General features: G+C 36.9%; 1 protein-coding gene across 10 annotated transcripts in view; it reads left to right on the top strand.

Annotated features, from left to right (window-relative positions):
* Positions 1-13352, top strand: part of pard3bb (par-3 family cell polarity regulator beta b) — a 400101-nt gene that overhangs the window by 141465 nt on the left and 245284 nt on the right. For all 10 annotated transcript variants that reach the window (XM_051906928.1, XM_051906931.1, XM_051906932.1 and 7 more), the window contains 4 exons: positions 889-1014; positions 3584-3993; positions 8467-8606; positions 8749-8877. In XM_051906928.1, the coding sequence (XP_051762888.1) occupies positions 889-1014; positions 3584-3993; positions 8467-8606; positions 8749-8877 (805 nt within the window). The remainder of the gene's footprint in view (positions 1-888; positions 1015-3583; positions 3994-8466; positions 8607-8748; positions 8878-13352) is intronic.

Genomic DNA, 13352 nt, shown 5'->3' with positions numbered 1-13352 from the left:
ATGCTTAGTCTTTTTCATACACTTACCCAAAACTCAACCTTTATCCCTCCAGTCATATATCACTTCTCTGAGGAAACCATTTCAGTCCAGTGCGTCTCCACAAATGTCCATCTACATTTCTGCAAAGGCATCTTCCATAATTTGCCAATGCCTCTACAGCTCTGCAGACACTGCTGCGGCCCGTTATAATGTATGAATGTGTTATTCATTGAATGGGCTCGTGTGCAGTGCCTTCGGGTGAAGACTGAGGGATTAATACTCGTCTGCCGTTCCTGCTCCTGCTTTATGAGTTTCTCCAGCTTGATAGCCTTTATCACTGCCAGCCATAGCACTGCTGTCTTGTGTTTTGCCAAGCGGTCTATGTATGTGAGTTTTGTACGGTGCTCAGGAGGGCAAAGGGAGGACAATAAAGCAAAACATAAAGCCAATGGGTTTCCATCAGTAAAATAGCGAGAAGGTTTTATTTATGTTTTATACAGTGACTGTGATAAATAAATAAATGAGAAAAAAAAAAAAAAGAAGAAAATAAAATCAATTTTACAAGATGACTTAGTGTGTGAAGTACTCAGTGTTCAACAATGACATCAACAGATAATTCTTTAGAGAGGAGCAACATAACAAATGGATCTGTAACATATATTTATTTTGGACTAAAATAAAGTCAAATGCATAGAGCAATTTTTTCCTCATTTCAGAAGTTCTCCACACTACACTGGTGTGGACAGTATTGATGTTATTACTTGAATAGTCCTTTTTTGTAATTATTATGTAATTACTGTGTAATTACTATGTAATTATTGGTATTTGTCATGTGTTATTTTTCTATTCTGTTTGCTGGCTGGTGCTGTGCTCTATTTTGTTGGTAATTTATGGTTTGCTTCCTTTCAGGGCTCTGGGCCTGCACATTCGAGGCGTGGAGGAGAACAGTCGCTCCAAAAGGGAAGGCATCTTTCAGGACGATGAGTGTATTGTTAAAATTAATGATGCTGAATTAATGGACAAATCCTTTTCACAGTGAGTCTCTGAACTGAACCCTTCTGCTTTACCTTCTGGTCTGCTTCTCTGTATCCACCTCCTGATAGCCTTTCCTTCCTGTTGTGTTACTCAGTTTTTAGACCTGTCTTTCCATGTCATGGTTGTAAAAACAAGCATGGTGTCCATTGTTGTGCTCTGTTTATGGCTATCGACTCTGGACTGGTTTCAAAAGCAGAAAAACACTCAACCCATGGTGTCAGAACCCATCCAGCAGTCATGGTCATTTGCTGAGCTCTGTTTGCTGTGTGTAGCAGATCTCCTCCTCTTGAACTGCATTACTGCGCAGTGTCATGCTGATTAGAGATCTGCTACCCAAAACCAAAGCCGTCAGGACCCAACAAATCATCTGCTTTTGGGCCAGTTTGTAACGTATAATGTTAAATTTGCGTCAGTTTCATTGAAGTTTGTAACTTCTACTTCACAAGTGTCATCAAATAGAATAGAGAAATTATGTATGTAAATACACTACAGTTCAAAATTTTTTTTTTTTTTTTAAAGAAATGTATATTTTTATTCTACAGTGTTGCATTAAATTGATCAAAATTGACAGAAAATACTTTTACATCGTTGCCAAATAATCTCTATTTCAAATAAATTATTTTCTTTCCAACTTTCTATTTATCAAAAAATCTTGATAATGTTTCACGGTTTCCACAAAAATATTAAGCATCACAACTGTTTTCGACATTGATAATAATAAGAAATGTTTCTTGAGCATCAAATCAGCATATTAGAATGATTTATGAAGAATCATGTGACACTAAAGACTGGAGTAATGATGCTGAAAATTCAGCTTTGTAGTCAAAGGGATAAATTACTTTTTAAAATATTAAAATAAAACAAGTGTATTTTCAAATTAAATAGTACAAATATTATACAAAATATTACACAAAATTGCTGCTTTTACTCTATTTTTGATCAAATAAATGCAGCCTTGGTGAGCATAAGAAGCTTTTTTTTTTTTTTTTTTTTTTTTTTTTTTTTTTAAACATTATCTGAACTTTTGAAGGATAATATAAAAATATCTCTTAGTTTTGAGTTAGCCAGTGAGAATAAAGATAAGAGGTTTTCAAAGCAGAAGTCAATTGGCATTGACTTGCTGTTGTACATCATCAGTCGTGTCACATTCTGACACTGTCATTGACACATGAAATTGTAACAGTACTAATCAAACCCAATCAAGCACTTGCACTAATGTTGGTAGTGTTTTGCCTTGGACAAAATTATTTGTTGACTGCTCATTTTTCAGAGCAAACTCAAGCTAGTTTTATTAGTACAATGATAGCATGAAGAGAGAACCCAAATGAACAAGATGCATCCATTATATATGTATATAGACAAGTTAGTATCAATGTTTTTTTTAACTAAAGAACTCTCTTTTAGCCACTTTTTGTCTCAAGCATCATCTTGTGCTATTGATTCTTCATTAAAGGATTAGTCCACTTTCAAATAAAAATTTCTTGATAATTTACTCACCCTCATGTCATCCAAGATGTCCATGTCCTTCTTTCTTCAGTCGAAAAGAAATTAAGGTTTTTTGATGAAAACATTCCAGGATTATTCTCTTTATAGTGGACTTCAGTTGGCCCCAAACGGTTGAAGGTCAAAATTACAGTTTCAGTGCAGCTTCAAAGGGCTTTAAACAATACCAGACGAGGAATAAGGGTCTTATCTATCGAAATGATCAGTCATTTTCAAAAAAAAAAAAAAAAAAAAAAAATAATAATCTTGGAATGTTTTCATCAAAAACCTTAATTTCTTTTCGACTGAAGAAAGAAGGACATGGACATCTTGGATGACATGGGGGTGAGTAAATTATCAGGAAGTTTTTATTTGAAAGTGGACTAATCCTTTAAATGGCTGCTGTTGGGGCAGTTACTGCAACCCAGATTTTAGACACATTCAGAACTTTGGTGGACACTAAAATTAATCAGAAAGCAAGTTTTAATTTCTGTTTCACACTAAATAATCAAAGACAGCAAAATCTTGTCGAAAATTGTTCACTGTGCACTGTGAGAATGCCTCTCAGATTTTAAAAGAAATATAAATTGGCTCCTCATATAGACTTAACTTATCATAGATTGTGCTTTATACAAAGTAAGTCTGAAGACCTTGCCATACTTGTTAAAACATTACCCAGTTGTTCCATGGTCGTCATGTACATTATGCATACATTGTATATACATATTTCTGCTAAGGAGAATTACTTCTATCCAGTAGAAGGTCACATTAATCTTATTAGGCTCAGGATGGATGGACGGTTTTTAAATTAAATCAGTCAAGCAAAAATAAAGGAGGTGGATTGCTTTGTCATTTGTAATGCGAAGGACTCATTAGTCATAACCCCAATTATGCTGTCAGAATAAATGTCAGAGCGAGTTTTATCTAAACCAAGACTATTCAATATATTACAATTTCCACCCTTTTTAGTTTCCAGGTTCATTTGTTTCATCAAATAACCTGCAAATAATTATAAAAAATTGATTGTCTCTTAATTGCTTTTTTATATCATGTGTCCCTAATCTCTCTCTCACTTGTCTTTTACCAGAGCACAGGAAATATTCCGTCAAGCCATGCGTTCACCCATCGTTCGTTTAGAAGTTGTTCCAGTCTTTAATAAAGAACGCTTTGAGAAGACTGTGATTGGCCACCTCTTCAACTCAGAAAGCCCTGATGCATCCACACGGACCAAAGACCCTCCGCCGCTGAAGGTGAAGCCCATGGTGAGGCCTGTGGAGTCCTCCTCAGTATGGCAAGCCGAATTTCAGGAGTCCAGCAGCAGTCCTGAGAGTCGCTCTCTGGGCTCTCCATTACCCCTCAGCCTCTCTCCCACCCCCACCCCCACCCCCAGAGGCAAGAGTGTTGAAAGCCCCCTCCTGAAAAACAGCTTGGGACCATCACCTCTACAAATCCACAACAAAAAGGGTGGAAAGAGACTCAGAATCGACCTTAAGAAAGGTAAACAACTGGGAAAGATACACTGTAAAAAAATGAATGTTGAGAAAACTTCAGAATTCAATGGTGCATTCAGATTTTTCAGGTTGCCTGTTCACTAAAGGTTAAATACCTCATTAAACCAATAAATTCAAGGCAACTACAGATTTCTTATTTAATGAATTTTCAAATAGTAACACAATTTTGGTATCCATATACATATAAACTGAGCAAAAAAAAAAAAGAAAAAGAAAGAAACGTCCTCTCACTTTCAACTGTTTTTTTCCCAGCAATTTTTAAATGTGTAAATATTTGTATGAACATAAAAAGATTCAGCAACTGAGACATAAACTGAACAAATTTCACAGACATTTGGCAAACAGAAATGGGATAATGAATCCCTGAACAAAGGGGGGTTAATATCTGTATCTGATGTGTCCATCAGCTAATTTAAATGGTTATTCAACCAAAAATGAAAATTATCCCATGATTTACTCACCCTCAAGCCATTCTAGGTGAATATGACTGTTTTCTTTCAGACTAACACAATCGGAGATTATTTAAAAATATCCTGGCTCTTCCGAGCTTTTTAATGGTACTGAAAAGGGGGCAAGATTTTGAAGCTCAAAAAATCCATCCATCCATCATAAAAATAATCTGTACGGCTCCAGGGGGTTAATAAAGGCCTTCTGAAGTGAAGCGATTGGTTTTTGTAAGAAAAATATACATATTTAAAACTTTATAAACTAAAATAACTAGCTTTCGGCAGACAGAATCTCTGATCACCTGCTTGAACATGCCATAGTCCTGCTGCAGGAGGCATGAAGACTGCAGATGTGAACAGAGTCAGTAGAAAGGTCTCTTTAGTGTCCTAAGCTTTTGTAACCTTGACCTTAATGGTCTACTGCCTGTAAACCGTTAGTGTCTTAAGGACTGTTCCACAGGTGTATGCGCAATAATGGTTAATGGTTCACTGAACAAGCATCAAAAGCATTGTTCAATCCCTTTCCAATAAAGATCTAATTTGGATTTTACAAAATTATCTTTAAAATGCAGTATCCTGAAAAGGGGTGTTTCTTTTTTTGCTGAGTTTATTTTTATAAGACACTTAACATGTAAAGAGAACTATACTATTTTTGTTTCTGAAGAAGCAACCACCTTAGATATCTGCACTCTAAAAAATGCTCGGTTAAAAACAACTATTTCTGGGTTATTTGGCAACCCAGCGCTGGGTAAATATTGGACAGGACACATGCTGGGTTATTTTTTTTACCCAGCTTGTTGAGTTTTATACATTACCCATTTGCTGGGTGCTGGGTCAGTCATCATTTCATTTCATTTATTTATTTATAAAACACAAATAAACACAACAATAGTTGAACACTGTACAGAAGTTAAGTCTGATGTATATAATGTATAATATATGAAGAAATTGAGTCATTCACTTTGAGTGTAGATCCGGTGTATGCTGCATTTGTAGAAGGCTAGCGTTCCAAGCAGACATTAGTTGCAAAATACTTGTAAGCAAAAAAGGCAAAATGTGAGACTACAGTACAGTGATCATTTCATAGGAATACAGTGTATGACAAACCTTAATTTCATTCAGGAGATCCCCTCAGGAAGTTTTCTGTCAGAACAGAACATAAAATGACCGTTGATAAATGTATCCAGTTTTAACCGGTTTGCCACAGACTACCAACAGACTACAACAGTTTGACTAGTTGGAACAACATTCTGTTTCAATTGTAGTTTCAAGTAATTCACATTTCTTAGTTTTTATGACTCAAAAGGTCCTGTAAATAATATATGTGTTTTACAGTGTAGTAAGACCTGAGATTACTGTTACCTGGGATATTAAAATGGCCATATCTTTTTTGTAGCGTTATACAGTCAAACCAAAATGTATTCAGACACCTTGAACATTTCATTCATTATTACAGTTTATTCACTATAGTTTAAAAAAAAATGGTAATATGACAGGATCTCAGAGTTAAACTGTGTCAGAAAAAATGAATCTTAATTATGTCAGATAACATTTAAGCAAAACATGGTCAGGTCAAAGTGTCAGAATAATTCTTGGTTCCAAATCTTTATCAGTTTTACTGGTAGTCCACTGTATGAAGAATTTTTGGGTATAATATGTCACAGTTTACTTTATTTTGCTATCCTCACTTACATAAATGAAATATAGTGTCCTGTACCCACTAGTAAAAAAAATATCAAAAATGTCTGAATCAATTTTGGTTTGACTGTATTTATTTATAGTTTTTGATCACACTGAATAATTTTATTTTATTTTATGGTGTGTTTTTTTTTTTTTTTTTTTTTAACCTCCAGAGTGTCCTTGGACCCCAGTTTGAAAATCCCTACATACAAATGCTTACATAGTGTATTAAAACTCTCATTTTGAAAGAGCAAAGACATTCCTGCAAGATCTTTTAAATAAATGTACTTCCTTTTAATATGATTCTCTCGCTCACTCCAACATTGGTCAACTGTGTAGTCGGTGGTTTTGGCAGTCTAACGAATGAATGAAGCTATAATTTCAGGCTGCAAAGTCTATTAAGTTCTTATTGATTCTGCCATTAATGATGATATAAATTCATTGCTGGAACAAAAAAGTGCTGACCATAAACCGATTGTGCTAAATGACGAGCATAAAATGCCGCCTGAACGCTCCAGCTGTGCTCATTTTTTCTACAGACTGGCTTCGATATGTATTGTCCCCTGTAGTCTGATGCAGAGCGTGTTAAAGAACAACCACTAGCCCTGACCACAGGCAGTCTACTCTTTAGTTTCTTCACCCACACGCTCTGTCCATCATTTTATCCCTGAGCTCAGGGACAGGACTGGAAATATCCGCCCTAAAGACATGCCTCGTGTCATACGGGGGGCTATAGCCTGTTCTCTAATCTACCTATCAGTCACCGTGACAGCATCAAGACCGCTGTAAGAAGCAATATGCACAGGTCAAGGCGGCAGCACAGTTTAAATGGACCACCACCTGTGCTAGACAGCAGCCTCCTCCTTTAATATCTTCCTTTTATCTGGGCTGAAAGGAATCGCAATGATTTCTTGTTAGATGCTTATTTTTTAACCATTAAGATTTTTTATTATTTGGAACTGTTGAATTTCCTCTGTAAATGTCAGCTTTGGGAGGTCGTTCTCGTATGGTTAATGATGTTTCTGTTGTGGGTCAGGGTGTTGTTTTCTTTAAATTTTGTAAGAACTCTATATGATTTTTAACATTATCTCTCCCTCTTGCTTACACAAACAATCTTTCCGAGTCTTTCATATTCATGCACTCTGTATCTCTTTTTGTCTGTCCCTTTCACTCTGGCTCTTTGAAATGTGCTCATATGTGAAATTAAACTTCAGTTTCTGAAGCCAGGTGACTCTAATCTCAGTCTCGCACAAGGATGGCCTTTATCAGCCCGACTGTCCCTGACAGGCCTCAGATAGAACCACCCCAATGTACAGGATATAGTCTTTGAGGAGTTTTATAGAGACAGTGTAACGCCTGTCTTCTGTTGTTTACCATGATTCTTTGAGGTTTGAGGTGTTTATAATTCAGGCATGCAATGTTTGCGAAGATCTCTAAATAGTTTTAGGCAGCATTGTGTTTTGGAAACTGAATTAATTATTTAAAGAACAATTGATCCTCTTGGATTATTTATGAAAATTAAAACAGAAACCGGATAGCACAAATATGTAGCCAAAATATCTATTTAATGTTTGTTTTCACACTGTTTTTTTCTTTTGAAGTGTTAGCTCATTTGCAGTACAGTTTATTGCTAAAATGTTGCTTTTTGGTTGTTAGAATGTTATTAAGTGGACGCCAATATTAGAATATTAAAGATTTACACTCATTTTAAGCAGTTGCGAACTACTAATACTTAAATATTTTAGTCCGATTTAAGTACATACTGAAAAATAGGTGTCAATTTAAATTCAATTCATTTTAATTCATCTTATTTTCTATAATTAAATAGACTAGCGTTCAAAAGTTTGAGGTTGTCAAGATCTTTTTAATATTTTTGTCCTGTCTCTTATTCTGTCCAAAGCTGGATTTATTTGACAGAAAAAAGTGATATTGTGAAATATTTATACTATTTAAGATATCTTTTTTATATTTTAATACATTTTAAAATGTAATTTATTCCTGTGATGGCAAAGCAGAATATTCAGCATCATTACTACAGTATTCAGTGTCACATGATCCTTCAGAAATCATTCTAATATGCTGATTTGCTGCTCAAGAAGCATTTCTTCTTATGATCAATGTTGAAAACAGGTGATTATCAGTTGTTTATATACCCATGACACTTCAAGTATGACGTGAAGCTTTCTAGATGATGGACTTTTTCAAAGACACCTTGCTGACATAGGTGTGCTGACTGGGAAGAGAATAGGCTTCACACATGAATTAGCGCATTATTGCTGATTCAATTGGGTTTCATCTGTCAATCACTTTAATCTCTCTTAATCTCCTCGCAGGTCCTGAAGGTCTGGGCTTCACCGTTGTGACCAGAGATTCTTCAGTGCACGGGCCCGGCCCCATTCTCGTCAAAAACATCTTACCCAGAGGAGCTGCTGTCAAAGATGGCCGCCTGCAGTCAGGTGACAGGATACTAGAAGTGAGTCTCGTTCTGGTGTAAGATGGAGTATTTCTAGTATAGTAATCTGTGTGACTACTTTAAATGGAAAGAAAAAAAAACTCTTTCATTTCATATCAGTGTGAAGTTGTATATGAAATCCATTGAAACTGTGTGTGTTCAGGTGAACGGTGTGGACATTACAGGCCGTTCTCAGGAGGAACTGGTGGCCATGTTACGCAGTACTAAGCAGGGGGACAGTGTGTGTCTGGTTGTGGCCAGACAAGAAGACATGTTCCTTCCACGTGAGCTGGTAAGGGTCTTCTCTGTCTAACTACAATACATCTAATACTACAGTCATCAGTTCCAATGTAGACGCCATGTCTTATACTTTTAATTCTTCCTATTTGTTGCTAATAAACTTTTCTTAAAGTCTTTTCCTCTATTGGTCTTTTCTTATTTTCCAGTGAATGAATTGCATAAAACACTATGCTTGAACATACAAAACAAACACCCTATTCATGAACACTGCAAGTGGCTTTGGTTGCTTGTGGAAGGTGATGCAGTGTTTCCTACAGAATTCTGATTTTGTGAGTTGGACTGCACTGGTTGCAGTGCTTGTTAGATTGTTTTTGAGTGTGTATGTGTGTGTGCAGCCTGCAAAGACAACAAAATAGAACAATGCTGTTTTTGTTGTGTATCACGTTACCAGGCCCTTTTAATTTACCAAATTTCATTTAGACTTCCAACTCGCATGATGCTGTAGTTTCAAAATTACGTTGCAGGAAACACTAACAAGAGTTTTGAGCCTCTAAACTAGAGATCTGCACGGGACAGATTTTTCAGTCTTGCCTATCCACAACCTATACATAAATGAATTATTTGTTATTAAAGCATCTTCATTCACAAACCACTGTTAATTTGAACAGAAAAGCGAGCATAGGCAACTTAATGCGTGATTTGGAAAGGCAGAAAGCGCTCCCTTTATCTCCTGTTTAGCTCCCTGTCTACACTGCACAATTAAAGGGTTAGTTCACCCAAAAATGAAAATAATGTCATTAATTACTCACCCTCATGCCGTTCCACACCCGTAAGACCTTCGTTAATCTTCGGAACACAAATTAAGATATTTTTGTTGAAATCTGATGGCTCAGTGAGGCCTGCATAGCCAGCAATGACATTTCCTCTCTCAAGATCCATTAATGTACTAAAAACATATTTAAATCAGTTCATGTGAGTACAGTGGCTCAATATTAATATTATAAAGCGACGAGAATATTTTTGGTGCACCAAAAAAACAAAATAATGACTTATATAGTGATGGCCGATTTCAAAACACTGCTTCATGAAGCTTCGGAGCGTTATGAATCTTTTGTGTCGAATCAGCGGTTCAGAGTGCCAAAGTCATGTGATTTCAGCAGTTTGACACGCGATCCGAAACATGATTCGACACAAAATATTCATAACGCTCCGAAGCTTAATGAAGCAGTGTTTTGAAACTGATGACCTACTCACATGAACTGATTTAAATATGTTTTTTGTACATTAATGGATCTTGAGAGAGGAAATGTCATTGCTGGCTATGCAAGCCTCACTGAGCCATTGGATTTCAACAAAAATATCTTATCTTGTGTTTCGAAGATGAACGAAGGTCTTATGGGTGTGGAACAGCATGAGGGTGAGTAATAAATGACATTTTTGGGTGAACTAACCCTTTAATAATTTATTTACATTGTGTCTATACTTCATTTGTTACAATGAGAGGATTTGCGGAACTTCAGATCTCCGCGCTGAACAAAAACTCTGGTGTTTTGACCGATGAGTCGATTCTAAATTAAACACTTCTGATTGGCCATTGCGTTCAAGAAATCAACAGACATGTCTGTGATTGGCTACATTGCTCAACACTGGAAAAACACATTGTAAATAGAAACAATTGACGCTCTCCAGAGTGCAAACACAGATACGCACTGGAACGTTTGGCAAATCTGTTCCACCAATGTGCTATTATTACGGAGAAAACTGATCCTAGACCAGCAGTTATGGGCAGCTTTTCCTTCTAAAAACATCAGAAGCAGCAGCAGGCAGGGGAAGGCTTAAGCGTTGCCCAGTTTACACACCTGTGCTTACACACCTAAGCCTATGCTTGCACCTGTAAATCATTTTTATTTTATTTTAGTTGTTCTCTGGCTTTTGTGCAATAGATGAATAACAATTATTTGCTTTTAGATATTTTATTTTTAGATATTTCTATTTTGCGGGAGTCCCGCAAATCATTTTATTCTCCTGCAACCCGCACACACGAGTGTCTTACCACCCGCACCCAAACTTGCCTGTCAAATTCCCGCGCCGCACTCAGGTCTCTACTCTAAATTTCCACTCAAAGATCCTCCAATTCCTCTGTTTACCTTTTTCATTTATATTTCCTGTCTTTTTATTGAATTCTGTTCCTCTCAAGCTTACCCCACATTAGTAGAATTTAGCAGACATTTTCATTTGGACACTTGGACAGTCCTGCTAGAGAAATCTCGTGTTCATCCAAAAATTAAAATTCTGTTATCATTTGTCATCGTCGTTCCAAACCTGTAAGATTTTAGTTCATCTTTGGAACACAAGAAAAATCCCTCTGGTTCTCTTGTGTCAAGCAAGTTAGGTTGACCTTCCGAGTTTACCATATTTGATGTGTATATGTATGTGCATTAATTAATGTTGAATGTGAGTAAGAGCCCTGATTCAAACTTTTCATTATATAAATAAATCTTTTCTGAGAACTTGGATTAAACCGCTTGATTTAAATGGATTGCTTTTAGGATGCCTTTTTGTACTTTTGAAGCTTGAAAAATTTGTTTGCTTCAACTTTCAATGAATGCAAACCCTCTTTTGGCATTAAAAAAAACTACCGTCAGGATTTACTAAAGACACGCAGTGAAACATTAGAGCTGAAAAGGCGTAACCACAGTTATTTTTGCGGCTGACCTTATTGCATAGGTATTTGTAGGAGTTTCCCTTTCAGATGCAAAATTTATGGGAGTAGAGTATTTAAATGAATCATACAAGGTGGTTTACTAAGGTTTGTGATATAGTCAATTTTCTGGTATTTGCACCATTATTTACCGCCCAAAAAAAGCTTGTCTTAAACCAGACGCTAATTTGCACTGTTCTTGGTATATTGTGTTGGTCATTATGGAAATGATCCGGTGGCGTCTGTGTTCTTTAATTTGCGCATTGTCAGTAGATCACACACGGTGCTTTCCACTCCCATTGGTGCTTTTTTGGAATTGCGCTCTCAATTTAATTTGCCCTGTTTAGTAAATCTGGCCCTAAGTGTCTTGTTCAAGAACACAGTGGTAATATCAGATGCATCACCTTGTGAGGTTCGAACCCACAGCCTTTCATTTACCATCTCAGATGTTTAATCACTGAATCAAACCACCCCGCATGAGCGGACTGCATAGACGGTTGTAAGGTCTGTATACAGGTGTTCTTCGTCAGGGCACTTCCTGTGTTTCAGACCAACAGGAAATGTAGTGGCATGTTATTTGGGTCATCTGCAGTGATATCATGTGTCTCTGCACTGTCATGTCTGTCTCTAAAGCCCGACAGGGCTCTGTTTGCAGTCTTAGCCATGGAAGGTCATAGTCACGCTGTAGTTCCTCAAGCCTTGAGGACGGGAAGTCCTGAGCTTCCTGCCTTTGTCTCAACTCCTGTGGGACGTGTAAGCATGCTAGATTTTGTCTGTTCGGATGTTCAGACGTCTTTACCTGTCACTCTCTCTGCCCTCAACTTTCCCTCCCTTTGTTTTTGTCTGTTTGATATCTTTCCTGATGAACCTGGCGACCCACACACCCGCCGCCGGAGCACTGGCCTCTCTGCACACACCCTTCTGCCCACCTTGTAGTCTGACTTCCTGCTCTTATCCATGCTTGTTGATTCAGTGTTGGGCAGGAAGTGGCGCATGAGGTCGGGGCGCTCCTACAGGAAGTGCTGGAGCATGCGGGGCTGTGTGAAGTCAGGGACTACAACTGTGCAGCTGTGTGTTGGCTCTTCCTGTATCTCCCTCAGTGTAGTGCCCGTCGATCCACAATCATCCAAATTCTGCCCCACTCAGCACTTTCTGTAAATAACCAAACGCTGAGAACCGCGCACACTTGGCCATTACCATAGCAGTGCCACTCAAACTTTGGCCCCTTACAGGAAATGAGCTACAGCCTCCATTGTCAACATCTTTCATGTATTTATTTAGATAAATTCACAGCAGCATGAGAGGAATTTATGACTCAGTAGTTGGCATCCAACAAACTGTTACCTTTTTTGCCCTATAACAGGCAAGTCTTTGGAGTTGCACGCAATTTACAGTTAAGAAGTAATAAGTAAGGCATTACATTTGAAAGTATTTTAATGTATGTGCACTACCATTCAAAAGTTTGGGGTCCGTAAGATTTTTAAATGTGAAAAAAGGCTTTCATGCTGACCAAGGCTGCATTTATTTGTTCAAAATATAGTAATAACATTGTTATTACAATATTATTACAATTTAAAATATATATTTTAAACAATTATACATGTGTAGTTTTTAATTTTATAATTAAAATATGAATTAAGTTATTCAAAAACCACTAAAAAACCGGGAAGGGTTTGTTTTGACTCAAAACAACAACTATGTTTACATGAGCAACGATACACTGATAACCATCTCATTCTTGAATGTTAGATGCATGTAAACACACATTTTGAAACATTTATTATACTGTATGTGTTTTTCTCAATAATGTATAAATAATTGGATAC

This window comes from Ctenopharyngodon idella, chromosome 9, assembly GCF_019924925.1.
Source record: "Ctenopharyngodon idella isolate HZGC_01 chromosome 9, HZGC01, whole genome shotgun sequence".
Lineage (NCBI taxonomy): Eukaryota > Metazoa > Chordata > Actinopteri > Cypriniformes > Xenocyprididae > Ctenopharyngodon > Ctenopharyngodon idella.
This window is presented reverse-complemented; position numbering and strand designations above follow the sequence as displayed.